Genomic DNA, 12835 nt, shown 5'->3' on the forward strand with positions numbered 1-12835 from the left:
TGGTGGTGGTGATGGTGATGATGATGATGATGGTGGTGGTGGTGGTGGTGATGATGATGGTGATGGTGATGGTGGTGGTGGTGATGGTGATGATGGTGGTGATGATGATGGTGGTGATGATGGTGGTGATGATGATGATGATGATGATGATGATGATGATGATGATGATGATGATGATGATGGTGGTCAACCCAGAAAGAAACTGCTCTAGGCAGAGGGAGCGCCAGGACTTTCACCTTCACCATGTTTAATGCTATTGGAGATCTGCTTTTCTCTAATGGGTTTATAACCAGTATCAGGTCTTCCTGATACTCTTCCTCAACTCTCAAGGCTTGTCAGCATGCACACTCCTTTTCCCTCTTTTTTTTTTGCAGCTAGGTTATATAGTGGAGATCGTGTCAGACCTGGAGTCAGGAAGATCTAAGTTTGATTCCAGTTTCAGACACTTTGTGGGAGTGTAACCATGGGCAGTCACTTAACCTCTGTTTGCCTCAGTTTACGCCTCTGTTAAATGGAGGTGATAATAGCTCCTACATCGCAGGGTTGTTGTGAGGACCAGGTGAGATGATTGTAAGGAGATTAGTTAGTGCAGTATTTGGCTCACAGTGAGCTCTATAGAACTCATCTCACACCTCTGCAGAGGTTTTGTTTCTCTATAGAATTCTGGTCCAGACAGTGGAGTTTTTATTTCTCCTGTACTGAGTCTCTAAAGGGCTCTTCCATTCATTAACATGCAGACAGCTTGAGCAGACATGTCCAACAGTAGAATGAGCTCTCCTGGGAAGTTACAGGTTTCCCCTCATAGAAGTGTTTCCAGCAGAGGCTAAATCAGTGATGTCAGGCTCAGATGGAAATGGAAGTCCCCCACAGCTCAGTGACTTCTGAGATGCCTTCCAACCCTGACATTTGATGATTCTGTAAATGGTAATTCCTTCTGTTTCTGATAAATTTAGGATTTCGTAGCCAAACTAGCCCAGGAATCCAAAATTTATCAAAGTGGCTTAAGTCATCTTTCCAAGTCCAAGATGGGAGAAGCATAGTTAAGATAACAGTTCATCCTAAAGAAAGTCTTGGAGTTTTAGTTCAATCTAAGTCAGTAGTGTGATCTGGCTGCCAAGAAAGCTAGTGCTATCTTAGACTTCATTAAGAAAGGCATGAGGGGCAGCTAGGTGCCACGGTGAATAGAGCACTGACCCTGGAGTCAGGAGGACCTGAGTTCAAATCTGAACTCAGACACTTGACACTTACTTACTGTGTGACCCTGCACAAGTCACTTAACCCCAATTGCTTTTACTTCTCACTTCCACAAAAAAAAAGGCATAGCATCCAGGAATAGAGGGTAGGCCTCCTGCCCTGGTCTTTCCCTGTCAGACCTGATCTGGATTATTGTCTTCAGTTCCAGGTGATACATTTTAGGAGAAGCTATTGGGAAGTAAATGTGGGGATTAAAATTGTCCAACCTACAATAAAAGAGACTGAGGCATAGCTTTGAGCCAATAGCACTTTATTAAAGGGTCCATGGTCCCCTCTAATGAAATGGCCCTCAGATCTTCCTCACAATCTGAGGTGTCCCTTTCTTCCAGGACCTTGTTTTATAGGGCTTGACATCCAAATATGCAAAAGAGGCAGGGTGAAATACAAAATCTCATCGGTTGATAGACCTTGCTGTAAGGGCCTCTGACGGCCAGAAATGACAAATCAGCAAGAGGATCACAGGTTGGGTGAAGCATGGGTCATCTCCACTAAGTGGTCATAAGACAGTCACTTGCTCATGTTGCATGAGAGGGATACAAAAATAAATTGGAGGACTTTCCAAAGCATCAAGATATCCCACCCATGCTGGATTTGGACATGGAACTTGAGCAAAACAGGATGGAAATAACTTTGTCAGCATTCTTGTGGTTGCACAGATATACTTCATAACTTGGTATGCAAGTAGTGGACGGTCATTAAAGTTTGAGGCCCATTAGAAGAACCTATCTATCCCTATATGACTTATGTAAAGTATCAAACTAATTGGAATAGAGTGTGGGTTCAAATGAATTGTTTCTCACCCTAAAGAATATCAAAGGGAGGGCAGCCAGGACGGTGAGGGTCCTTGAACTCTTGTCATGTAAGGATTAGTTTAAAAGATGTGGAAAATTTGAAGGAGACATAATAGCTATCTTAGTACTTGAAAACCTAGGAGACTGAGGAGGAATTAAATATGTTGTTTGGCCTCCGAGGACAGGACCAGTCATAGAGGGTAGAATTTGCAATGCCCTAGATTTAAGGGAAGACTTCCGAACAATTAGATCTAGCTTACAAGATTACGGGGCTGTCCTGGACAGATGCTAATGGTCTCCCTTCAGATCAGCAGGCAAATCCTGGCTGGCTTCTCATCAGCTGGCTTGTAGAGAAGATGCTTGTTCACATACGGATTGGACCAGATGGCTCCTCGACACCTCCCACCTCTGAAATTTTGTGATTCTTTGAGGATAGACCTGAGTAAACTTCCCCAAATCCCCAGGAGCGTAAGCTCTCCTCTATGACATTGGATATAGATGAGAAGACTTTGGGGTTATGGGACAAATCTGTGGCTTAGGAAGTCTCAGAATAGGCCCCATAGCAGGGAAGAGAGAAAGCAAAAGGGAAGCAGGCCACCTTACAATGGAGTGGTTGTCATCCTTAGGGACTTCGGGGATTCTTCAAGTTTCACTTTCCTCTTTCATCGTGTTCTCACATCTGGAAGGAAAGAAGAGACTGAATGCTGGGGATCTCAGGGTCTGCGTTGGAAATGCTTGCAGTTTACAAGAGTGTCCTACTACAGCAGAGATCTTGCCTTGGATTCTCATCCTGGGAGACGGCAAAGCTCTTCCCTTCCGAAGGTGCAAGCATTGCCTTTCTTCTCTTCTCTCTGACTCCAAACTTACTCTGCTCGATCCCAGGGGGAAGGCAGGACCAGGAGATACAAATTGCAGGCACAGATTTCAGTTTAACTTAAGGAAAACCATGAAAAGCTTAACATTGAACAGAAATACCATAAACTAAACTTGCTTGGTATCTATTTACATTTAAATTAATTTCAATTTTAACAATATAGCAATTTTTAAAAATTCCTCCAATTTGATAGTTAGCTCTCGATGGGATGTAACTGGACTTCTCTCTTCTCTAAGGCACGTATTACTCAAGCTGGTGCAGTTGTAGGTAGAGGGTATAATACAGCCTGGATGAGAGGCTAGTATGTTCCCATTTCTTAGTTTAAAACAGCTAAGGTCTCCCACTGCTTTGGAAGAGTCATACCGATCAGCATCTGGCCACTGGACCCAGATGGCTCTGGAGGAGAAAGTGAGGCTGGTGACTCTGCATGGCCCTGCCTCACCTGAATCCCATCACTTGCATGTCATGGCTCCACCTCCCCAATGTCATGGTCCTTTTCATTGGTTCTTCCGAACAAAAGACAAACAGCAGCAAGTCTCCTAAAGCTCTGCCTTGCTTAATCTTAGTGCCTTCCCTCTGAGATTTTCTCTAATTCACGACTGGGTCTTGTATGGATATAGGTATTTGCATGTTGTCTGCCCATTAGCTCTTAGAGAGCAGTTGGTTTTTGCCTTTCCACTACGCTAGGACTTAGCACTTTGCCTGGCACATAGTAGGTGCTTAATAAGTGCTTCTTGACTGGTTGATCCCTTAGAAACCATTCTTGGGGCTCGGGTGTTCAATCAGTTCTAAATCTACTTAAATGTCTTACCCTTCAGCCCACACGTCTCCATCTTCTCTGAAAGAATAGAATCCATGACTTGGTATTGATAGCATCACAACAGCAGAAATTTACCAACATGTTTTCTTTTGGTGCCTCCTCTGTGGGACACAATTGATCTTGTTCATAGACTTGTGAGACGAGCTAGTCCGAGATTCCTCCAGGGCTCATTATGTCACCGAAGTCATGCTCTGTGCTCATTCTTCAGCAGCCAGTTTGCCTTCAGGGAGCACAGTTGATACCCAGAAGATGAGCTCCATTGGTCTAGCTGTCTTCCAGGGAAAGCTCTCCTCCAGGACTGCCCCTGTCAAGTGAGCCCTTGCATCCCCATACTGGGTCCCCAGAGGATTGGCCAGGCTTACTCTCGGGGTTCCCTTGATGAGCAGCCAATGACTCATGGTTCTTGTCCTTCATTCTCGAAGAGGACCAAGATGACATCAGCATGCTAGAGTCCAGGTGTGTCCGACTGTGACTGATCAGACCAATCCAAGCTCGGAATGCTCTGCCACAGGCCGGGAACAAATAGTGTATGGGAACCTTGGGGAGGGGGATTCTCTAAATCTCTACAGTGAATGTTTCTTTTGAGCTACATCAGTTCTGCTTTGCTTAGAGAGCACAACACCTTCTCTGCTATAAGTGTGCGCACATTCCATGCACAAATAGTGAATGGAATCGTCTTTGCAGACGTCTTTGTACATTTGTTTATGTTTTGACCCCAGGGTGGGATCCCCGCCTGCTGAGGCAATCAGACCAAGGTTGACTAAACAGACAATTTTAGGGAAACTTTTCTGACCCTAGTGACTCAACTACTTGAAGAACCCCCTCCAGAGCTACTTTCCCAACTGTCACTCACTTTGGTGGATCAGGGTCCCCAGACCCTGGGTAGCTGACTGATCCCTCAAGGATGCTAGGGGGTAACCTTTGGAGCTGGGTTTCTAGCACTGCCCCTCACAAGGCCCTACTGCTGTTCTCCCCTAACAAAGAACTAGTAGATGCCGTTCTTAGCAAAGGCATTTATTTCATTAAATTGCACAGCAAGAGCATCCCCTTAAAAAATCTACAATGCACTTTCCCATTAATACACACAAAATTCCCAGCGCGGGGAGAGTGAGCACAGGTTTCAAGTACAATAGTAGTGAAGCACACGTCCAGAGAACACAGGTAGTAAAGGGGTGCCAGCTGCTCCTGGCCCTGGACGTTCTTTTCCCCCTTAGCTCTCCTGGAGCTCTCTGGGAGGCTCTGAGGATGGGGGCCACCCTAGAGTCAACAGTCAATGCTTCTGAGTAGTCTCGAATCATTCCCACTACTCCTGATACCTTTTATCTCAGCTGCTGATGGGACTCTGGATCTCCTGACCTCACCGTTCTTTCTGGATACCCCCATCTCTCTGGGCACCCCCATCTTGGCTGCTGATGGGACTCTGGATCTCCTGACCTCACCGTTCTCCCTGGGCACCCCTGCCTCAGAACTCTCATTCCTCTAAGATCAGGAAAGACTGAACACAAAGAGACAATGGGCAGCAACATGGTCACAAGGTGAGGCCCTGGCCTCATGGTAGACAGTGGTTGCCCTTCCCTGAAGCCACCTCAAGACCAGCTCAAGGTCTCCTTGAAAGGAGAAGAATGTGAGTGACCCAGCCTTTTGTGCACCTTGAATCGTGGGTTCTTCAGGCTTCAGCCACTGAATAGATTTGTTCTGGTTCTTATACATCTGTAGCTCTCAGTGGAGCATGGCTACACTTCATCCCCTCCCCTTGTTCTGACCCCTGCCAGTCTCTGTGTGGATGAAACCAATCAGCTCTCCCAATGTGATGTGAGTCCGGTCTCTCCCACACCTTCTAAGTCCCATGCCTTCACCTCCCCATGGAGGTTTTCTGACATGACAGCACTCAGTCATGAAGAACACTGTACACTACACACCCCGCCTAGCTGAATTTGTCTCAGGTACCAGAATTCCTAATGATAGCTCTTTGGAACTCTCTCTGACCTCGCTCAGTATAAATCACCTCTTTCTCACGCTTAAGTATTTACATCTTACATAACCTCAGGTATTCTGCTTAATTCAAAGAATGAATAGTTAATGGTGAAAGCACCCTGTGCTAGGCCAGGAATGCTGGGGAAAGTCTAATACAGTCTAATAAAGGAAGTTGGAAAATAGGTGGGACTATGGGCAAAGGTCCAGACAGGCTCCAGCCATGTTGGAGAAGTCTGATGGAGTGCAGCCAGGTGGGAAATGAAGAACTAGCTGGCTGCCTGGGCCCCTCTGCATTGGAGGGTCCAAGGGGCAGAAAGTGCTCACGAGGTAGGCTGATGTGACATTTCAGAATGATGAGGTTTCTGATCTCAAAGATCTCCTCCATCTTTTAAGTGCTATTGCTGTAAAGGGTAATGTGGACCTTCTGTGAGATATCCATGGCAAAGTCAAATCATGAATAAAGCTTAATTAATAGGGATGCAGCCTTTGTTCTGCTACTGAAATGTTTCCTTCATAAGATGTGAGCTCACCTTGCCCTTGGCACACTTTGGGGCTCATTGATAAGTCAGTCCTAGTAAGACACTTGGCCTTTAAAAGGGAGAGAAGACAAAGAGAGAGAAAAACAGAGCTAAAGGGGAGAAGAGAAAATCCAAAGGAACGTATGCAGACTTTGACTTCCTAGGGGGAAGCCTCCAAAGCCACATGGCCCAGAAGCCCCTGTAGAGAACCATTCAGCATGAGCATCAGAGGATACTTGGCCACAGAGATGGTGGTAGCTAGAGGCAGTAGTCAGGTGTCAAGTTCCTGAACTCCAATACCTAGTATCTGGGCCACGCCCCAGAGTCAGGATGTGAAAGAACACTCCCAGACAGCTCTCTGCTGAGTAGATGGATTATGTGGCATGTGCCCATATACCCAGGAAGTGAAGGCAAACCCCAGCTCTTTTCCCCCCGACCAGGCTGTCCGATTTCCCGGGGTCCGCCATGAGTTTTGAGTCTCTTGGAGAATTTAAGGATCCCTGGATAGAGGAAAAGAATTCTTTTCTGGTTCCAGTTTACTGTTTATAGAACCAGTTGCTAGTCCTTGGTCTTTTCTGTCAAATTGAATAAAGCTCATGCTAGATTTGGTGCCTTTAATCTGAGTGCTTGGATGGATATAAGGATTCGAACCAAATTCTAGTGTTCCCAGGGGAAGCACTGGGTGGACATAAGAGCAAAAAGATACATTTTAGTGAAAAACTTCCAAGATTGAAACCAGTTCATGTAACCAGAGAGTACTGAGCCAGTGTTACTCTGTGAATCTCAGGCATCAGCAGGAACTGGTACCAGAACTGTTGGGGGCAGGGAGCTTTCCCGATCTCCCCTCTCACCCACATCACAGCATCACGATGATGGCTCCTCTCGGAGGAGAGTGGCCTTGACCTGCGGAATTGCTTTCCATTCATTGCCCTGCTGCTGTCTCTGCTCTAGAACGTGTGATAATCTAAGCAGCAAAAAGAGTCTGAGCTAAAAATATTGTAATCATGTCCAGTGATGACTGGTTTTTAACAGATTTCTACGGAGTCAATATTATGGAAAAGGGCGCTAGGTCCTGGGATCTGATCAGTATTCCTGTCAGGGTTCAGCGCATCTGCTGCATCTGCTCAGTGCCTCCCATGTCTGCTGTTGGCAAAAGTCAAATTTATCAGCTTGATAAGGCCTCAAGAGGAATGTGCCAGCCCCCGCATTGCATTCCCATTTATTTGGAAGTGCATTTGCTAAGCGAACTTTTTCTGCAATCAATAGTACACATATTTAGAGGAATGTTTCTTGTGGCTTACTTACCACCAAAGAGCCGTGCTGGGTTTGGAACTCTTGAGTGCAGCCGCCAAGTACCTTGTCCTCCACTTCAAAGGAGAAGGAGATGTTTGATCCTTGACCATGAAAGCCAGAAGGGACCTAGAGACCATCCAGCCATAGGATCCTGGAGCCTGAGAGCTGGAAAGGCCCTCCCTGGTCACGGCAGCCCACAAAGCTGGAGCCCCAGCGGCCTCTGATCCATGACTGCCACCCATGGTAGACGAGGCCATTTGGGGATGGCTGCTTGTTAAGAAGTTTCTCCTTGTATTCAGTCCAGCTGCTTCGTTTTACAGACCCAAGAAGAAAAGGGAATTTCCAAAGGTCATCCCTCTCCTGGAGGGCAGAACGGACTGCCAGGCTCTCTTGCCTACTCATGGAGATGATAAAGCATGGGACAGAAAAGACTGGTGTGTCAGCTCTCAATGGGCTGGTGGGGCAGAAGCAGAGGAGCTGAGGGGGAGAAGCTGCCTTTCCCACTGACTATGTTCACACAGGGCATCCCATCCCATCCCATCCTCTTCTGGTACTTCTGAGCGTCAGACAAACTCTCCTTAGAGAAAACCTCTGTTTGCCACTGTGGACTTGCCCTTCTTTCTCCAGGGGCCTGTGGGGAGAAGCAAAGCAGGCCAATATCTTTCCCCACTGACGGCCTCTAGGCCGGGGCAGGCGGGTATCGGGGCAGGTGGGCACTGGGGCAGGCGGGCACCAGGGCAGGGGGGCACCAGGGCAGGCGGGCACCAGGGCAGGATTTCTCTGAGCTTTTTCTTCTCCAGCATAAACATCCCCAGCTTCATGGTTGTTCTCCAGGTTAGAGCCAGCTAGGTGGTGCTGCGGCGGAGCGCCAGCCTGGAGTCAGGAAGACCTGAGGTCCAATCCTGCCTCAGACACTTAATACCTGTGTGACCCTGGGCAAGTCATGTCAACATTCTCAGCTTCGGTTTCCTCATCGGTAAAATGGGGATGATAATAGCACCTCTCCAAGAGCTTCTGTAAGGAAAAATGGGATAATCTACATGAATAGCTTTGCCAACTTTACAGTATTCTAGAGATTCTAGCTTGGTCTCAGGCCGGCTCACCATTGCTGCTGAGGTCACGACTTTGTTCCCAGTTCAGCCTCAGGAGTGATCACTTCCTTTTCCTTGGCCTGGCCCCCTCCTTCCTCCCCAGCATCTTATTGGTGGAGAGGACTCCTGATGAAGAAGTCCTTCTACCAAAGCAGCTCTGCACCTGCACTGGGGCAGGCAGGCCCAAGAGGGTAAGACATCTGCCCAGGGTGTGGCCAAGGCGTGACCTGAACCCAGATCTTGCTGTGGATATAGAGCTAGAAGGAATGTTCAGAGCCGTCAGGTCTAACCCTGCCACTTTACAGCTGAAGAAACTGAGGCAAAGGAAAATCAGTGATGTCCCCAGAGTCACATAGCTTGGATCGGAGGCAGGATTTGCACCTTGTCTTTCTATCATCCAGACTCCAAGGTCATTTCTTTACCGCTTCAGTACCACACTGCCTTGGGACAACCGTTTGAGTACCATATTAGACACCTAACTCCTTGTGAGCTTTCAGTCCACCCAGACCCCCAGATCTTTGTCACATCGACAGTTGGATAGCCACATCTCCCCTGATTTGTACTCATAAAGGTGATGCAAGTGTAGGATTTCACATGTCCCTCTACTTAATCTCATCTCATTTGATTTGGTCCAGGGTTTCCGGGATTGAGATCATTTTAGATCTTGACTATCATTTAGTCTAAATGGTTGGTAAAACTATTGAACAGATCAGCACCAAGGACAGATCATTGGGACGGTTCACTCATCAGCCATGACTAACTAGGTGGTGAATGACTGTTCTTTAGGTGGAGAGAGAAAGGGAGGAAGGATCCTAGAGCCCTTCCTTTCCCGCTGGCTGGTCACTGACATGCTGAGGACTAGTCTAGCTGCTGGGACATTTACAAATCGACCTCACTGTGCTCTTCTCCATCGAATCAACAAGCCGTAGCTCGGGTGCCTTTGTCACGGCTTCCGAGCCATCGTGGCCTCCCCCGAGCAGCAGCATCACCTGGGCTCTCAGACTAATCTCATTGTCAGATAAGGAAATGCAGTTAGACTGGAGTGACCAGCTGCTCTTTGGAAAGTCACTTTTGCATTGGTTACTGCTTCTCATTCTGGAGGCTTGTAAAGCGTCTCCCGAAGGAGATGTTCTCGTGTTGTTTGGAAGGAGAGTCTAGTGCGCTGACAGAGCCTCCATTTACAGGCTCTATTCTCTCCCCTTTCTAGGAGATCGAGATAACATTTTTCATCTTCTATTGCTAAATCACAGGACATTGAGTCAAAAGAAACCATATAGCCCAACCCCCTCACTTTAGACCAGAGGAGAGAGGCCCAGAGAGGGAAAGGCATTCGTCCACAGTCACACAGACAGCTAGGGCCTTTCCCTTGGAGATTACCTTCCATTGACACGGCATATGTGTACATAGTCATTGCTTATGACTGTTGGTAAATGCTTGACTATCATTTAGTCTAAATGTCTAATTTAGTCACCGACTGACTCTGACCTCATGTTCTGTCTCTGTATGTAGTAATTGCAAGATAAGAGAAGCAAGACTCAAACCCAGGTCCTCTGGCTCAAAATCCCTAACATTTCCCACTGTCTCATGTGGCTTCTCAAGCACTTTTTAAAAAATAAATAATGAATCAGTGAATAAAGGCTGTATAGTAGATGCAGTGGTCAGTTCTGTCTGACTGCCAGAATGCCATTTTGGTCCCCCATTTTAAGTTTCAGATCTGAATATTGTACTGTCCTCTATCCAGTCTCACTTTCCAAAGGGCCTACATGCCCCCTGTTTGATTAGAAAGTCCACATTTACCACCGTCCCACCAACATTTACCATGGGGTGGCAGCTTGCTCCAGCCCAGCCCTCACAGCTACTCTCCATAGAACAAGTCCTGTGGAGGAGGGGTGAGCCTCTAAACTGCCACCTGTAGGGAGGCGAGCCAGCCTAGGGGCCCTCTGGGGGAGAGGCTGGAGGTGGCCTGCACCAGGTCACATGTACAAACCACCCCCACTACTTAGATCATCATCTCCCTTCAGACCCAGATGGAGAAAGCCCAGGACCTTTGAGGATGGCAAGGCTTCCAGCCCAGTGCCTTCAGTTGTCATCCTGGCAAGCAATCTGTCCTGCAGGAGCTGCAGCCATGGTTACTAAAGCCCAGAACAGAGAGCTCTGGTCACCAAAGGCCTCGGCCTTGTCAGATGGTTCAATACCAGAACCTGGAATGATTTCATCAGTGGAAAAGACATTCCAGAAGAGGCTTGAGGATCTGCTCTCTGTGCCCCCTGAGGACCAGGGGACCTTTCCATGGGACCTGCAGCTGAAATCTTCCCTCTTAGTCTCCTCAGCTAGAGCAGGAGTTCCAGGAGGGCAGGGACGACTGCCTTTTCTCCTTGGGCCCTCACGGCTCAGCACATTCCTTTCTACCTGCTTCCTCCTTTATACCTCATCATCAACAGACCCAAGTCATGCAGAATCATTAGCAAATATTCTTACACAAGTAACAACAGCCACCATGGAAAAACCTTTGGGTCACATAGTAGCCAAGTTGGACAGTGGATCAAGTGCTGGGCCCCAAGTCAGAAAGATCTGAGTTTAAATCCAGTCTCAGACACTGACTAACTGTGTGACCTCGGACAAGTCACTTAACCTCTGTTTGCCTGTTTCCTCATCTCTAAAATGGGAATGATAATAATAGAAGCTACCTCCCAGGGTTATAAGGATCTATAAGAAAAGGAACATAGCAAGCACCATGTAATGCCAGCAATTACTAGCTATTATCATGTCAGTGTGGTTCTGCAGAAAGAGACACTGGATTTGGAACCCTCAGACCTGGGTGTGAATCTAGGCACTGCCCTTGCCCTCGTGTGACCATGGGCCAGGCCCTGAACCTCTCTGGGCCCCAGTGTCTTCATCTGTAAGATGAATGGGTTGTACTAGCTGATCTCTAGGCCGTAAAGCTGGGGGTCTCAGTCCTGTGGCCCCTCCCCACTCAAGGTAACATCAGTAACAAACCAATAGTCAGCTTCCATCTGGGAGGATGAGGATTAATCAGGATCTTCCTGTGGCCTTTTACAATGAAAAACTCACCATGTAAGAGTCACTGTGGGCAGAGGTAACTATCTGCTGCTGCCACCATGCCATCTTTGGCATGTTTATAGTTTCCCAGAGGTGGCATTTCAGAAAGACAACCCGTCACACTTGACTGCCCCCACTCTCCTCGCCCAGCTCCCCCAGTTCCCATCCATGTTGACTGGTACCTCTGTCTGCATTCTCTCCCACCCACCAACCTTGTCCTTCAGCCCGAGGATGGACCCACGTCCATAGCACCTGACCAAATCCATCATTACCCTGCTCTTCGGCGAGAACAGATGGGGACATAAAGAAATAGGATTATTCTTCAGAGGGACATAAACTCATGTCCTTGAGTTGTTTCTGGCGTGGATATTCTCTCCTCTTCTTGGGAAGACAGCTTGCCATTTTCTCAGGAAAACATCAAGGACTTTCATATCCCCGTTTTTCTTACCTGCTTGTCTTCTTCCCCAATTCAGTTTTCTATAATCACTTTTGCTTCCTTTTCCTGTTCCCAGTGAACTTTCCCAGGGCCCTCTTCCCTTGTCCGTTTGCTCATGGATCTGGATGCTCATTCATGGCCTCAGAAACTTCATTCACTCCCATAGCTTCCATGCTGTCTCTGTAGATATTTCCTAAATCTCCATCTCCAGCCATGATGTCTCCTCTTCATCGCCCATCTCCCCATAGCTGTGGGTGCCCCAGCAGCTCCTCATGCCCTTCCAGCTTTGGGGGATTTCAGAGCCCTTCCAAACGAGGTTCCTTCCCAGCTTGCTCATCAGGATCAGCAACAGGACCGGCAGCACTTTGGGGCTGGAAGCTCACTTGCCACCTTGGAGTTAAGATTTTTCACTCTGAGCAGCAGACTATAAGTCAAAGAGTACTAGACTGGGAGACTGGACACCTGGGCTCGCTGCTGGCTGCGTGGTCAAGTCCTTTACTCTCTCAGCCTCTCGATTTATCAGGTCAGGGCAAAAATCATAATAATCCTTATCCACCTCCAAGGCTGAGTGCTTAGTAAACCTTAGAACCCTGTGTAAACATGAGCTGTTCTTTCCCCCGTAACTCATCTGTCACTTCCTCTGTCCCTCCCCTACTTGGACCCTCCTCACGTCCTAGCTAGATCATGACAACAGCCTGCTAACTAGGCCCTATGCTCTATTCTC

At 47.6% G+C, this 12835-nt stretch overlaps 1 protein-coding gene across 9 annotated transcripts in view; it reads left to right on the forward strand.

The window, feature by feature from the left end:
• Nucleotides 1–12835, forward strand: part of TANGO2 (transport and golgi organization 2 homolog) — a 169579-nt gene that overhangs the window by 77628 nt on the left and 79116 nt on the right. For 5 of the 9 annotated variants that reach the window (XM_069100850.1, XM_069100849.1, XM_069100851.1 and 2 more), the window contains exon 3: nucleotides 2672–2867. The exons of the other annotated variants lie outside the window; for them this stretch is intronic. In XM_069100850.1, coding sequence (XP_068956951.1) covers nucleotides 2672–2867 — 196 coding nt within the window. The remainder of the gene's footprint in view (nucleotides 1–2671; nucleotides 2868–12835) is intronic. 9 annotated transcript variants of the gene reach the window in all.

The sequence above is a fragment of the Petaurus breviceps genome, unplaced genomic scaffold (genome assembly GCF_028583685.1).
Source record: "Petaurus breviceps papuanus isolate PSGF00001 unplaced genomic scaffold, PetGlider_PUasm1.0 428, whole genome shotgun sequence".
NCBI lineage: Eukaryota > Metazoa > Chordata > Mammalia > Diprotodontia > Petauridae > Petaurus > Petaurus breviceps.